Source organism: Psittacula echo, assembly GCF_963264785.1.
Source record: "Psittacula echo genome assembly, chromosome: 3".
Taxonomy (NCBI): domain Eukaryota; kingdom Metazoa; phylum Chordata; class Aves; order Psittaciformes; family Psittacidae; genus Psittacula; species Psittacula echo.
The window spans coordinates 73,111,483-73,126,748 of NC_137736.1; the positions used below are offsets into that span (position 1 = coordinate 73,111,483).

The 15,266-nt window shown below is 41.8% G+C and overlaps 1 protein-coding gene across 30 annotated transcripts in view; it reads right to left on the reverse strand.

The window, feature by feature from the left end:
• Positions 1-10,268, reverse strand: part of MBNL2 (muscleblind like splicing regulator 2) — a gene marked incomplete at its 3' end in the record, with an annotated part of 70,680 nt that extends 60,412 nt beyond the window's left edge. For all 30 annotated transcript variants that reach the window (XM_080613317.1, XM_080613306.1, XM_080613315.1 and 27 more), the window contains exon 1: positions 9,358-10,268. In XM_080613317.1, the coding sequence (XP_080469443.1) occupies positions 9,358-9,531 (174 nt within the window). In that variant the 5' untranslated portion in view covers positions 9,532-10,268. The remainder of the gene's footprint in view (positions 1-9,357) is intronic.
• Positions 10,269-15,266: the final 4,998 nt, after the last annotated feature.

A 15,266-nucleotide genomic window follows, 5' to 3' on the forward strand; every position in this document is an offset into this window, starting at 1 on the left:
TTAAAGTATCTTTCCAGTGCTGGGATAACCGGGACTAACAGGAACCTGAATCTTGTCTCTGCTAAGCTTTTACATTAGGAAGCAACCTGCATTTGAGCACAACCCTGTCTTTTGTATTGATGATGCAAAGTGTAACGGCTTGGGAAGAACAGCTGACGCCTGAGCTGACAGAAAGCTACACAGACAGGGCCAAGGGAGCCTGTAATGAAATAGGAACCACCTGCCAGAAAAATAAAGGAGTAGGTGGGGAGACCTGGAGGGAGCAAGCCTGTGGGAACAGTGAGTGACCTCAGCTAATGGGGAGCGTGGGGGAGGAGTGGGCAGCGAGCAATTGCTCTTGTGTTCAAAATCCTAGTGACGGGATGAGTCAGAGACTCTGATTGAATCTTGCCTTCACTACACCCACAGACTGGTTATTACAAAGCTCAGGGGAGCATGGGTTGGTGCAGCAACAAAAAACTAGACAGTGAATTGATGGGTATATGAAGCACCCTCAAGTGCCCAAAAATCTGAAGAACAGCTACCAAACACCATGTCCTTTCACATAAGGTTTCCTGTAGCTCTAACTAGTCTGCCTAGTTACTCTTCTTCATCTAATAGGACTTGGACTGATAAGCCAGTGACAGCTGCACCTGAGATAAACACGTATGGCCAAATAACTGGGAATGCTCTTTGCGAGTCTCCACTGGCGCTTCTGGAAGCACTAAGATTAACTCAATCCAGCAAGACTACTGCCCAAGAACTACTAAATGCTCTTTCAGTCTCTCAGGACAGCACAATTCAGTGAACAATAAGATATATTTGTATTACATCCTTCAGTGACTGCTCTTTAACTGCTTTTTCTTTCAACCATTTCTGCTCCTAGTGCTCACCCTCCTCCGGAGGCCAGGAGCCAGGCGACCTGCTCAGCAAGTTCTACCACACCGAAACCAGCAGTGAAAACTGCTGGTAAACACCCACTTGCTCACATCAGGCGGTCCTAATGGACCCAAGAAGGCATAAGCTGTTGGAACAGGTCTCCTGCTTGTGCAAGGCACCTGCTCTGACCAATGAAGTGCTTTGCCACTAAACCATGCAATTGGGAAGAGGGGCTTCCCACACCTGCAGAGGGAAGCAGGGTCTGGGTAGCTCAATGATCAAGTGCCCAAACAGGGCCTTCTTTGAGAATCAAGTTAAAACAAAGGGTGCAGATTTAAAAATACGACAGGGCAGGTACTGAGAGGGGATAGCAGTGGCAGCCAGGACAGCCTCATGCTCTCAGTGCTGCTGCTGAGAGAGCCAAAGGAGGAAACAAAACAGGGCCTGAAGGAGGCACCCAGCTTTTCTAACATAATGAACTTCAACTGTTTCAACTTCTCTGCTTTTCATGGTTTCAGTTTGAGGGCAGAGACAGTGGCAGCAGGTTAGGACTTGCTCCTCTAAGGCTGACTTGATGGCTGTGCCCCTCTGCTGCAGGGTCCAGCCCAGTCTCAGCTGTGCCTTCAGACTTTGCTCCCACACAGGTGAGAAATGTCCCCCTCAAAAGAGGGATAAATCCTAGCAAGTGGCATGGCCCCCTCTGCAGTGAGCAAGCATCCACAGCTTTCATTTACTTATGGAAAAGCGGAACACCACATAATACAACAATTAAAGGCTTATTTTATAAAGACTCTCTTCTTACCAGTTCAGGCCAAGCTCATAGATTTTTAAGGGTGTCTTCTGTGGGACATGGGTGTCCAGATTCCGCTAGTTGGTTTTTAACCCTGCCTTCCTTTTAACCCTTCTGAGCCAGAAGGCCTCACATGGAGACAGCTCCATGAACAGACAAAGAGGGAGGCAAACAGAAAAAAGGAAGTGATAAAGGAACTCGTGCCTGCTGAGAGGACTGCAGGAGAACGCTTGAAAATAGAGGCTTTTTGCAGAAAAAAAAAGAAAACAAGAACAGGTGATTGACAACGCAGAGAATACTGAGTCCCTAAACTTGCAGATGGTAGTGATCTTCAGAAAGATAGTCCCCTTTCTTAAACCCCACTGTATCTCAATTTATGCTAGATGTTGCTGCTGAAATTCATACTTTCATCTTATGTTTAATGCAGTTCTTCCCTTTCCTTTGGATCAATTCAAAGAAGTCGCATGGCTATATAATCACTTGAACAGAAATAAAAAGGGGAGCTAGCTGTAATAGGACATAGAACTGGATGTAACCATCTCTTTTTAGCAACAGCTCACAGTTGCACAGGTTGGGTATAAGGTGAAATATTGTCTCAGGAAATAAGGGTGGCATAATTTCACGCAGCATCTGACGTCTAGCACTTTATTCTGAGCCAAAAAATTCCCATAGCCTGAAAAAGTAGGGCCTTCAGGAATCATACCTGTCCTGGGAATATATTTTCACAGAGCGCATTTAATACACCGAGTCTTCTCTCAGGTGATTTCCTCTGAACTCATGGGAGAGAAACATGCCACTTCCAGAGAGAAGTCAGTGGAAAAAACCCACCCAAATTAATCCATAACACAATTTACAGGAGATTCTCTTCTGCCCTCCCAATACAAGAACTGGCGATGAGATGAGGAGGATTGAAAATGAACAGAAGTTGGTTTCCATGCCGTATGTAACAAAGTTGTGGAAGTCCTTACTGCGGCATGCTGTGGGTACCGGAGGTGTACACAGTTTAGAAAGCAGCAAGACAAATCCAGGGGACGGATGGTCACTAAGAGCCATTAAGTACAACTATACCATGCCTGGCTCTCAACGTCCCCTAGGAGCATACCACTAGGAGCCAGGAGAGCACTCCAGGAAGCCACTGCATGTTTGCACAATACAGAATCAACTAAGTTGGAAAAAGACCTTTAAGATCATCAACTCCAACCTTCACCCCACCTCCTAAATATCCACTACTGCTCATTATAGGGTCACTGGGCTAAATGTGGCTTTGATCTGAGGCAGGGTGGCCATTCCTGCTCTGAATGCAGGAGGAACCTACAGAGTTAATTCTCAGTCATCTAAAACTGGCATTGATTGACACCACTTCTTCATGCCCACACTTTGCAACATCTCAGACACAGGAAAGCTTCTGCCAGGTGGTGTTTTCAGACTACCTGTAAGTTTTTTGGACTTTGTAAAAAAAACCAAAATATAAAAAAAAATGAAAAGGCGAGAGGTGAAAAACTGAAGCTGTACCTGAACCTTTTGCTCTTCAGGAAGAGTGAGATCTGAATCATCCCCCACCTGAAAGATTCCAACCTGCAACCTCCACATCCCCAAAGGCCACAACTACTGAAAAGAGCAGCCTATACCCACCCCATCCTGCTGAAACTGGGTCACTGTGCAGCAAAGCAGGCAAAATTCATGGGCCCAGAAGGAATAAGCCACTCTGCCACCCAAGAGAAAAGAGCTTGCCTGTTTCAGTCATTCTTCCCCACTAGCTGTAGGCACAGCCCTTGACCTCACCTTGAATTTGAACAGTGTCACACCACATAACTGGGAGATGGGCAGAAATTCAGCCAGCTAGGACACTATGAACACCCATTTAAATGCTTCCTAGTACAGACAAAACTAGCCAATCCCCCATACATACAGTGTTCATCTACAGTGTCCAGATTGCCTCACCTGCCAAGTGAGAGCAGGTATCACTTACTTCAAAGTATGAGATGATCCTGAACCTTTGACATTCGTTAAACATTTAGATACAAAAGAATCACAGGAAGGCAAATGACTACCTATTGCATTCCAGCTCTGAGCTCACTCTCTTTACAAATAGCCTGTTCACTTTACAGACTTTTGTTTCCTTTCTCTAAATGAAGCTGAGGCCATCTTAAACAGATTCTTTGCAGTTCCAGGTATTTTAACTAAGTGGATAATCCTAAATTTATTTTTTTTCCTGGAACCTTTTTAACTTGGTAAACAGGTCTCTGTGTACAGCTTTCAATTACCTTTTATTCTGTAGTGCCAAATGAGACCAGATAGGCATATTCTTAAAAGGCTTTCATGAAAATGCAAATGAACAGTTCACACTAGTCTGCTGGCTCAATAAATAGAAGAGTTGAAAGTGTTTAGACACTAGTAAATGGATAAAAGAATACAGAAAAAGCTGTCTGTAGTCCTAAAGATGCTTTCATTTTCTTGTTACCACCATAAAACTTGCAATGTCAGTATCTTCAAGACACTTCCTCTGTTATCTTGTTAGCTTAGACAACATATCCTTCTAGTAGCTGACCTGCAAAAAGGGTTTAAATCTGAGGTGAGAAATAACACCAGATTTTAAAACCCAGACTCGTGTGAAAATATGAGAGTCAACTCTCAGCAAAATGCACATGACCATATTTTCTTATTTGCCAAGCTTTTCCCCTCTCCCACTCCTAGACACCACCATCCATTTTAATGTTTTGGATGTTTTCAATTCCGGCTCAAATACAGCCAAGTGTTGTGAGTTCTTGTCCCCAGACACTATGTATTAATTAGTATTATTTTGAAGGGATTTTGCTCTTTATTACCAGCAGGGCAAGAAAGCCTTGAAAACAGGTTTGCTTATAGTGTCCAAAGTGGAGGGATCTCTGTGTGGTATGTTAAGTGCTCTATATCCACGGTCTTCACTCTTAAGTAAACCAACTTGTACCCAGCAAGAAGTATAAAAATATAAACAGAGCAGTTCCTGAAATCCAGACTTCCCAGTTACACAGGCCTCTTCACAGACCTTTCCCACTGCACGAACACTGCAGCATCCAAAGGAGAGCTTATAAAAGCTCCGAAAAGGCTTCAGGAGGGTTTCAGGAAGCAGACAAGGCTCTGGCAGTGCTACTTCAGCATCCTCCATCTTCCTGCCCACTGTCAGAGCTCTGGGCCTTGCCATGGAAGTACCCCTTTGTTCACCTCGGGCACAGTCAACCAGATCAGCTTGGAGACATCCTCATCACATTAAGCTCAGAGGCCACTTGGCCAGTAGAGTTCTGGGTGTGCCCACATGGCTGCACTGGCTGGCTGAGTCACAGGGGCTTTTGCTGGAAGGAGCCCTGTTGCTGGATGTAATACCATGACCAGCTAATGAACATACATCTGGCAAACTGCTACATCCATCACCATCCATTGGGTGCACAGGGATCCACCTACACCCTCCTAACACCCCCAAAATGCCTTGTTCAGGACAGACCAGGCTTAATCCTTCACAAGAGAGTGAGAAACAAATGCTGAGCTGCATCTCAGGAGCCCATGCGGCAGAACCTGGCTTGAAATCAGCAAGTTTCTGGCCTGAATCTGAACCAGGCTCATTAGTCTTTAGCTATTTCTGTCTAGCCTGGAGCATGTCACAGATGAAAGATATTCAGAGCCCAGACAGTCTTCAACAGAGAGCATTTTGGCTCCTGAAAACTGTAATCAGTCCAACAGTTGCTGTTGCAACTTTTGCTGGGTTTAAAGTCAAGTTTTGCAAGGACAGGTATTCAGAGCCAAAAATCCCCTTTGAGTTAAAAGCAAACAGCGTTCGTCAAATTCTGTTGACCTTTTACTTGGAACCAACAGACCTACAAATATACTTCTTTAATATAGGAAAACCTGGATTCTGATGCAATCGTATTACTCCAGAAGCCTGGCCTAAGGCCATAGCACCATCACCAGCAGGAAGTGACACAGTGCCATGCAGCCCCTCTCCCTTCTGTCAACAGCAACTACAACCACCACCTAGGTTTAACCACGATCAACTTCACAACGTGGTGCACAGCACCATCACAAAGACAGTGGTGGAAGCACAGAGGACATGGCACAGTGTGGAGGCAGGTGTCCCTGGATGGGATTATTTCCTTCAGTCCCAATTTCCTTCTGTCAGTTTTTACTAGTTTAGAACAACCCTGAGGCTACAGGCAAGCCAGTGTGAAGACGCTCTGGGTCACAGAATCACAGGATGGTTGAATTTGGAAGGTCCTCTGGCTGTCATCTGGTCCAAACCCCTGCTCAAGCAGAGCCACATACAGCCAACTGCCCAAGGACCATGTCCAGATGGTTTTTTAGTATCTCTGAGGATAGAGACTCTATTACAACCTCGGGGCAATCTGTGCCAGTGTCATGCCCCAGGCTCCCTCAGCCCCTCCTCATAGCAGAGATGCTCCAGACCCTGTGTCATCTCTGCGGCCCTTTGCTGGACTCTGTCCCGTATCTCCATGCTGGTGCCCTGGCAGCCTGGTCCAGGTGGCAGATACCGACACCATGCTCCCTCGTCTGCCCTAGAAATCTGGCAAGAAGGCAGCATGCAGGAAAGCGCATGTACCTTCTCAAAACAGGGGCTCTTTTGATTGATCAGCATGTAAAGGAAAGCCTGTCTCAGAGCGCTGTATCTTGTGTTTGACTGACTTCTTAGGGAGCAGCTGTAACTACCAGGCACCACCTAAATGTAACACATACCTCAATCTGAGACTAAAAAAATTCTGTCTTCTCTGAGTAGAAAGATGTTTATTCAAAAAGACTCAACATATTCGCTATAATTTATTTTTACAGCAGGTACACCAAACCAAGACAGTTAAAACACTCAGTCACCAAAGTTCTAGATATTATGTAAATAAACTTTAAATAATTGGTTGCATTTAAGAGCCATTCAATGTTCAGCAAGGAAAATAACTCTCAAGTTTTTTTAATTAAATTCTGATTTTATCTATAATTCTAGACTGTTCTGTTTATTTACATGAAAAGTTACCTTGCCAAGTGCCAAAGCCTTGTTCTGAAACTGTATGATTAACACCAGTATTTCCAAAAGCTACGCAACAAGTGGATTTATGTGACTAATGACTTAAGTCCCTCAACCGGTAGTATAAGCAAACTGAGCTATCCAGGCATGTTCTTACTGTACAGTGTTACCAAGCAAGTTGTGAGTGCCCCATCCCTAGTGGTGTTCAAGACCAGGATGGACAGGGCTTTGAGCAACCTGGGCTAGTGCTCTGTGACCTTGCCCATGGCAGGGGAGTTGGAACTGGACGATCTTAAGGTCCTTTCCAAACCAAACCAGTCTGATTTGATATACAGCAATTGACAAACACTCTTCTGAATAACAGAGATAATGGTTGCAAGCATACCAAATAATACAGCCAGGAGCTATGCACCTGTCATGGTCCCAGCAGTTTTTATGCATTGCCGGGTCAGGCAGCATAGTAAAATGCATGGGTGCACCTCATGCTCAGCAGTGAGGAGCTGCAATTGAAGACATTGTTGTCCCATTATTGGGCCTCCCTCTGCCCGCACCAGGGTTGTTGGAAAGAAACCTGTAGCTCCATGTGTACCTGCTTCAGGCCACAGTCTGGCTTCTTGGTATAATCCCATCTTTACCAGCAATTTAACCCAACAGACTCAACTAGAAGACACAAGATGGGGAGCCCAGGTGTATGCTGTCTTCTGCCTCCTAGAAAGAGGGTGATGATAGGCAGCAAGATGGAGCACCACTGCTTTAGCCTCCACAGCTGGGCTGGAATGAGCTGGCCCCTTGCGAGCAGATGCCCTTCCACACTAGAACAAAACATTCCTGCTTGCTTCAACTACATTTCTTACATGGTTTTGAACTTCTCTCCACTGACAACCAGCACTGTTGCTCAGTAAGTTACCCACAGCAATCCCTCAGGATTTCTCTTCATGGTATTATTAGCTTAGGCTGTGACTCCAGTTTTGATTCATGGGTCGTAGCTATCCCTGTACGGAAGTCTCCAGCTCGAATAGCCAGCACCTCCGCTGCAAGCGCCCTATGCTGCCAGGGAGCATGATGCTGCCTCGGGCAGCAAGGACAGGCGCAGCGCTGCTTCAGCCAGAATGATTCAGCAGCAGCAGTTCCTCTTGCACTGAAAACCACTGCCCTGCCAGACCATGGGTGAGTGAGCCCTGCTGACCACCTCCTGCCTCACAGCCCCAAGCCTTTACAATATTTAAAAACTGTATTAAAAAAAACCCTACTGACTTGCCTGGTTTTTGTAAAGCTGATTATTGCCCATTTGCTGCAGACACTAGCCTGCTTGTTTTTGAAATGAAAAAATAATAAATTAAAATTATCCCATTGGCAGGCAACCAATACACAAGAACATTTACAAAGAAGCTGTTACACTTTATTGAGCAGTAATCCATGGATTAAGGTCATTAATAGCACTCAATGACATCCTGCCATGACTCCAAAGGTCCTGTTCTGGTGTGCAGAACATACAGAACACAACAGCTTCCCCCCCTAAGCATTTTTCCTGAGTCACTTTCTTCTAAATCCTCAAAAGAAGCGAGAAAGCCTAGAAGAAAGATGCCTAGCACAATATCCTGCATGCATAAAAAAACCCCAAACAAACAAAAAAAACCCCAAAAAGCTAAAAACAAACCCAAAAGCCAAACTAAAACCCAAAACCCAAAAAGTTATAATGAAAATAAATTAACATGATCAAATAACACTGAATTTTCTTCTCATTCACACTGATGTTTTCACAATAAGGGAGTTTTTGGTGACAGACCAGAATTTTGATCTACAGAGCTAAATTTAAAAAGCAGGCCAAGGCATTCTCCCATGCCCAAAAGACAAAACCACATTTAAAGCTTTCAAAGTAAAATCTGAAATGCTCAATTTAGTTCTTTAATTATTTATATGAAATAAGCTTTTCCCTTCTGTCAACGCGAGAACACAAATGTATCATCACAGAAGACACTGTGTACTCCCCAAATCCCAAGGGGTCATTAATCTTCTATGCAGTACACAAAGTATTTTCACAGAACTTTTAAAATAGTTTTCTAAAGCGTGCCTGATGTCATTAGGAAGTTAGAAGTAGCTGATGGCCTAATAACGCAATTGCTAAATATCCTCTAAAGGACAGAATCCCTTTAACTCTGTTCTAAACTTACTCTGCTATCTGCTTTATCTATACATGTAATTATCAATGCTATTAATTTATCTGAGAGTCCACAATACCAAGAGTAAACAACCCGTTTTGTCAAAATTTAAGTGACAGACTTTTTTTACTTCTTGATTTAAATGAAAGAATCTTCACTCTTTCCATATGATTTGTTTCATTAAGACTCTGGTAATGGCCTAGTATTGTGCCACCATGGATTTTCATTTGCCATGAAACAATGATAATTCATAAAATGTACTTGGGAGAATACAATTGTCTCAGCAGCTGTAAGCAATCCTGTGTCCCACAGTTACATCAGTTTTTGTAAACAACATTGACACTGGAAAAGAAAATCCTTAGAAAGAAATCTTTTAACAGCTTCAATAAATAAAAGTTACGACAAACAACATTTGTATTGATATGCACTGACCAAGAAAAAAAAATCCCTTTCTGATTAACCCGATTTAGTTGTAACTCATCATTTCACATTTACTTTCAGTACAATGTAGCTGCATTTTCACTACATATGCAATCTTTTTCTCTTACCTTTAAGGAATCAAAGCAGGCAATAACTCTTCCATTTTCAACCTGGCAACTTTTAGGGGGGTGTGCAAATTTGCATTCTTCATCAGAGCGTGAACAAGTTCCCCTCTGAAACTGCCTGCACACTTCTAATGTTAGCCATTTTGTATCTCTTACGGGAGCAACATTCAAAGCCATGATGAAAAGCTGGTTTTGAAATTGCTGTCAAGTGAATTACGCTGAAGAAATTTCCAAAACTAATGGCAAAAGGAAGGGAGGGAAAAAGGAGGAAAAAAAAGAAAAAGAAAAAAAAAGGGGGGAGAAAAAATAATTTCAATTCCAATTGAAAAGAAAGTTAAAAAAATAAACCAACAAAAACGTGGGGGACGATTAACAACGTCCAACACACACAAAAGCAGAATAAACAGAGAAAGTTTATCAGCAAGCAGTCACTCATCAATCATTAAGTCCCGCTTGTAGACTTTTGGCTGGGAAAAAACATGCTCAGTCGCATTTCTGTCTGTAAAACACGTGGGCTTGTTGATTGTATCACAGATGCACCAGTTTTAAGCCAAGGTCTTTCAATGCAATGGCACTCCTTGATAGAATAGTAGTTCTTTGACGGCTGCTTGCTGGTATTGATTACACACGAAAAGCAATGCAGTCATTTGTTCATGTTTTGTGAGTAACAATAATTATTCTTCCTCTTTTTCTGCTTTCAGTTTTCCATCAACTCATTGGCAAATGGAGACAGCTGAGGTATCTTCCACCAGTTGTAAGGTGAAGGCAATGTCTGGCTGGCAAAGACGGGCTTTTGAGAACACAGGTGTAGCAGTCCTCGCTCATAGAAGTGACTTGACAAAGGCACTTTTTAAGTCACTGACCTGACAAAACAAATACAGTATCAGTTCACATGTAACTCATTCAAATCAACATTACGAAACCTATCATCCCTTTTTATCAGATGTTTTAAACATACTGCCAATGCTCACTTTTACTTCTTTTTTCCAAAGAATATCAGCCTCCCTCGTGAAGTTACACATGACAAGGGAATAACCAGTTGAAACACGTACTGCAGTAATATTCTAGGCAGCAATCCAAAAGTTTGGAATGATTTAAATAGATGAATGTGGCAGACAAAATAATTAGGCATGCTGGTTGTGAAACAATTCAATCTAATGTGCTTAGTCTCCAAAACAATACACAAGAACCTGTTCCCATTAATTTATCATTTGGCCCTTTAGATTGTGTTACTACATTATAAGCTGTCGCTTGTTATTTGTTTTTCCTTAGAAATAAGGATAGTAGAACTCTGTTCATATTTTTTGTCTCTCGACCTGTTTGTCAAGGGAAAAACACCAAAACAAAGAAATTGTCACTCAAAAATTATAGGGGAAAAAAACCCCTTCCACATACAGAAAAAAGAGTTAGTTTCCCTATTAAGCTTAAGGCTGTTTTAGAAAGGCTTCTATGAAAGGGCTCACCACTAACCCATCATCATCTAATGAGTTATTTCAAATATGAAGCAGTCTTTATATCAATTTTTCTCTGATTAAATTAGCTTTCATGTACCTTTACAAATAGATGATTCAGCATCAAAATCTAAAGACTTAAATATAGAACTTAAACTATTTGTGGATTACAAAATACTTAGGACATTTTACAGATAAGCAAATCTGAAAATCAAAGGGTTAGCTATTATAAATATTTTTTAATGAATTACTGTATTTTATACACAGACAGGAAAACCCGGACATGATGTTTCCTTCTATTCAGCTTCAAAGGAAGAAACTTTCACTTTGCAAATACCAGCCAGAAACAGGTGATGGATTATTTTTGTGCAAGAATAAAGAAAGGGGGCAGGACTGGAATAAGTGAGGTTTTAAAACACATCAATAAAAATAGCTCTAAAAACAATCAGCTTTCCCATGCCAGAATAATTACCATTCAGTGCTTGGATTCATCTGATTTAATTGAAGTCAGGACTGTTAGTAATGTGAGTAAGAATTACTCACACACAGTTTCAGGAACAGATCCCAGGTCTGACTTCCAGGTCTTCACATCAAAAGGCTTTTCTATTACTTCGTAATGCTACCAGAAGGGGTTTTACTACGTGACCGATACCTACACCAAAATTGCTACTGCTAGCATGAATAAAGGTAATGCAATTCTAATTGCTCAAAAATTTATTTTCATGTCCAACATGCAATAAGATGGGTCTGGATGACACTTAACTTTACGTGGGCATCAAGAATAAGTTGTAAGAGAATTAGTGCATTTTTAAATAATTCTACGTAATTGCAGTATGGTACAGTACATGAACTAAGTATTCTTCAAATGAAACACTCTATCAATGTTTTCCCACAGCATCAATGAAGAGTTAGGTTAAGCTGAGAACATACCAAAAAATGAGAAAATACTTATAACTGATGAAAAAGAGGGAGAAAGATGAGGAGAGCCTCTCCACAAGAGCTTGTTTACTGATAGCTTGTTGGACGGATGATTTAGCTGGCTAAATGTGAAAGAGGAAATATTCTCCCTAGAGCCATTCATTCCAATTCAGAAACGCCAGTAACGGTTTTCAGTAATAGATGTAGGAGGCAGATGGAAATTTGGGGAAAAGGGTAAATGTTATACCACACACTGCTGAAAAGTCACAAGTAGTAATACTCTCCGAGGCTGCATACTACTAAACTTGACAAAGTTGTTTCTCAAGTAGTAGGTGTTAAGCCTAAAGAAAACCAGATACCACACATGGCAAAGCACACAGCACAAAGTTTATAAATGGCAGTAGCCATGGTTTAAAAAAGTGAACAATAATCACATATGAAGTTTAGTGAAACTGCAGCAAGAATACCAAAAACCATCAGGGAGGGTGGAGGGGGGCAGGCAGAGGGTAGAAGGGGACTGAAATACAGCATCATTCTACTTCCTATCTTCTTGCTACATTAACATTTTCTAAAGAAAGGGAAACATAAAAAGTTAAGTCTCAAAAATCCACATCTTGTCAAAAATAACAACACTATTTCGTTTCTCGACAGCCAATGAGTGTTCCAGCAGTTTCTAGTCCTGCAGGCTTAGGAGAGACAGAGCTGAGACCTTTCTGAAGGAGGCCATGCCTTCAGCAGGAGGCAGGTGCAAACATGGCGGAGACAAGAGAATCTGGAGTGTTTCATCCCCATCACTTACATGCCTGTGTGTTCATGACCACATATAGGCACATGCCATACCTCCTCCACCCATCACCTGCACCAGAAAGGTGAAAGAAGAGATGCCACCTGGAAAGCCTGAATGTGAGAGGGAAAATAAACTGGGGGGAAAAATTATGGGAGAAACCAAAGGAAGCAGAGTTTGAGATATGAGGAAAGAGCTCAACAGAAGGAGAAAACAAGAGTGGAAGGTAGGAAAGTGAAATGGCTGGGTGTAGAAAATGAAGGATGAGAGAGACTTCATGGGAAATGAGGAAAAAGATGGCTGTGGAATCAAAATGGAGAGGATATTAACATTGGGGAAAAAAGGCATGAAGGAATTTTAGAAGGAAAGCAGAAGAGACTATGATTACAGGGGAAAATCCAGTGGTTTGGGTAAACAGAGGGAAGTAAATGAGGGAAAGAAACAAAGGATTTACAGAAGCACAATAATAATAAATGCCTCCAAGGCCACAGGCCATTACTAACATCACAGGACACCCTGACCTTTGGTGTTGCAAAACCCACTCACCCACCATACGGAGAACACCAGGGCCTCCAGCAAATGGGAACTCTACTCCTCTTTCCATTGCTTCTAACTTCTATTTGTGTCCCAATATATCAGCCAAAGTTAGCTGTCCTGCCAAAACCAACAGGATCTCACCAGTCTAGAGCCCTCAGCAGCAACGGAGTCCCTTGTCATGGCAGAAGGTTTGCTTTTTCGTTTGCTTGGGGGTTTCATTTTGTTGTTTAGTTATCGATGACTCCAGATCATGCCTACACACCCCACAAACTACCAAAACTTACAAACTGCACACTGAACAAACTACCAAAACTTACTCATTGACAACTGAGATTCAAAATGTTACTGAAGAAAGCCCTCAACATAGTAATTATAAAAGAACTAATTTAAGAGTTGTGGTGTTGGGGTCTTTGTTTTGTTTTCCAACTATTGCTGTTTATTTGCAATCTCTCACTCACTTGGATCAATGGAATTGATCCAGAATACACATCTAAAAATGTTTTCACATGCACAGTGAACTAAATTCACAAACTTGTATTTGTAAAAATATTTAACTTTAAACCTCTCTTTTCAGATAAGCACCACTTCCCTTTCATGGGAAGCTAGCACAACATGGAGGAAGAGAAGGTTTTTGTCAATTCCATGTTCTCCTGAGAGAGCTGGAAAGAGCCTGTGGTAGGCTCCAGATCTTCTTTCTGCTCAAAACCACAAAATAATTCTTACTTTTCCAAGAAAAAAAAAAATCCCAGTAAAAAAATCCCTTCAATTATTAAACAAGGCAAAGCACACAGGCACTCAGAGCTCCCAGAAAAAGTTCTCGTTCTGAGGAATACTAGGCACCCAGCATCTTTAGGAGCTGCAAGTGAGCACAAAGCCCTGTCCTATTATAAACCAGTTGGATCTCTCAGCTGGAAAATAGAAACTCTTGCTCTGTACAAAATATGTGCTGCTCTGGTACAGCAGTTTCACTTGTCAAACAGATTATGTGGCAATGGATTATGTTGTACCTGTTTAATGGAGAAGCTGAGACTTCCTGGACATGTATTTATGCTTCAGTAGAAAATGTGCAGTAATGAGTAAAGAACTCATCCTCAAAAAGTTAACTCTGCAGGTGATGACTTCCAGTAAAGCAGCAGAGTCCTCTATATGGTCCCAACACAGATCTCTAGTGCAACCACTAAGTTAACTTAAAGGACATTAAAATAGTGTTTTACTTTACTCTTAGAGAATTAAACACTTTGTATTATTCACCACTTTGAAATCTTCAGTAAGAAATGTCAAGACAGGCTCAGTTTGCTGCTCCTACTGTCAAAGTTTATCAGCATGATCCATGTATTTCCTCTATGTATATACAAGAAACTCAAGAATTAAAAAGTTTGAAAAACAGAGGGGATGTTCTAAATATACTCAGCTTTACAAATTTGATCATTTACAATTCTGTTTTAAAAATAAGGCATTAAAAAAGAAAAATAAACCCCCAGAGACTCACTATGCTCTGGAAGCAGGGTACTCCTTCAGATCACTAGCAGGGCAGAAGCCTGTTGACTGTCAGACTAGATTGCTGCCCAAATTCAGGTAAGCACCTGAACTTTGGCAGAAAAAAACTCACCTTCAGGACCTATCTACAGTTACCAAAATGGGTCTGCTGGATACTCTAATGCCAAGAGAATGTCTTGAGAACTCAGTTTTCAATCCCAGCATGCATACACTGCAATTCTTCCAAGGGAGACAGTTAGCTTATCTAAACATGGGAACACTTTCAAGAGGACCAAACTCACATCTCTAACCCCAGAAAAATGGAACTGCCCAATTCTAAGCCCTGACTCAAAACAGGTTGCTGCTACAACTTTTATATGCTCACATGTAAACACAAATTCATGATGCTGACTTCCAGAAAATCATGTCCATAGTCTAAAATTCACCACAGGAATCTGTTAACCAAGCAACAAAACAATGACACCAGGCACAAAGAATTTCAAGTTGAAATTTTAAGCTCTGTCTGGAAGTTGTAAGCAGAGGTAAACAAGCTCTCTATCCTCTGACACTGTTGACTATAAGCATCACTAGTTTCACACTCCACAATGCAAGTTCACAAACTAGCAACATCTTATCCACGTTACCTTAGCTCAGATTCTCATGTCACTCCTACAGAATCATAGAATCATAGAATAGTTAGGGTTGGAAAGGACCTTAAGATCATCTAGTTCCAAGCCCCCTGCCAT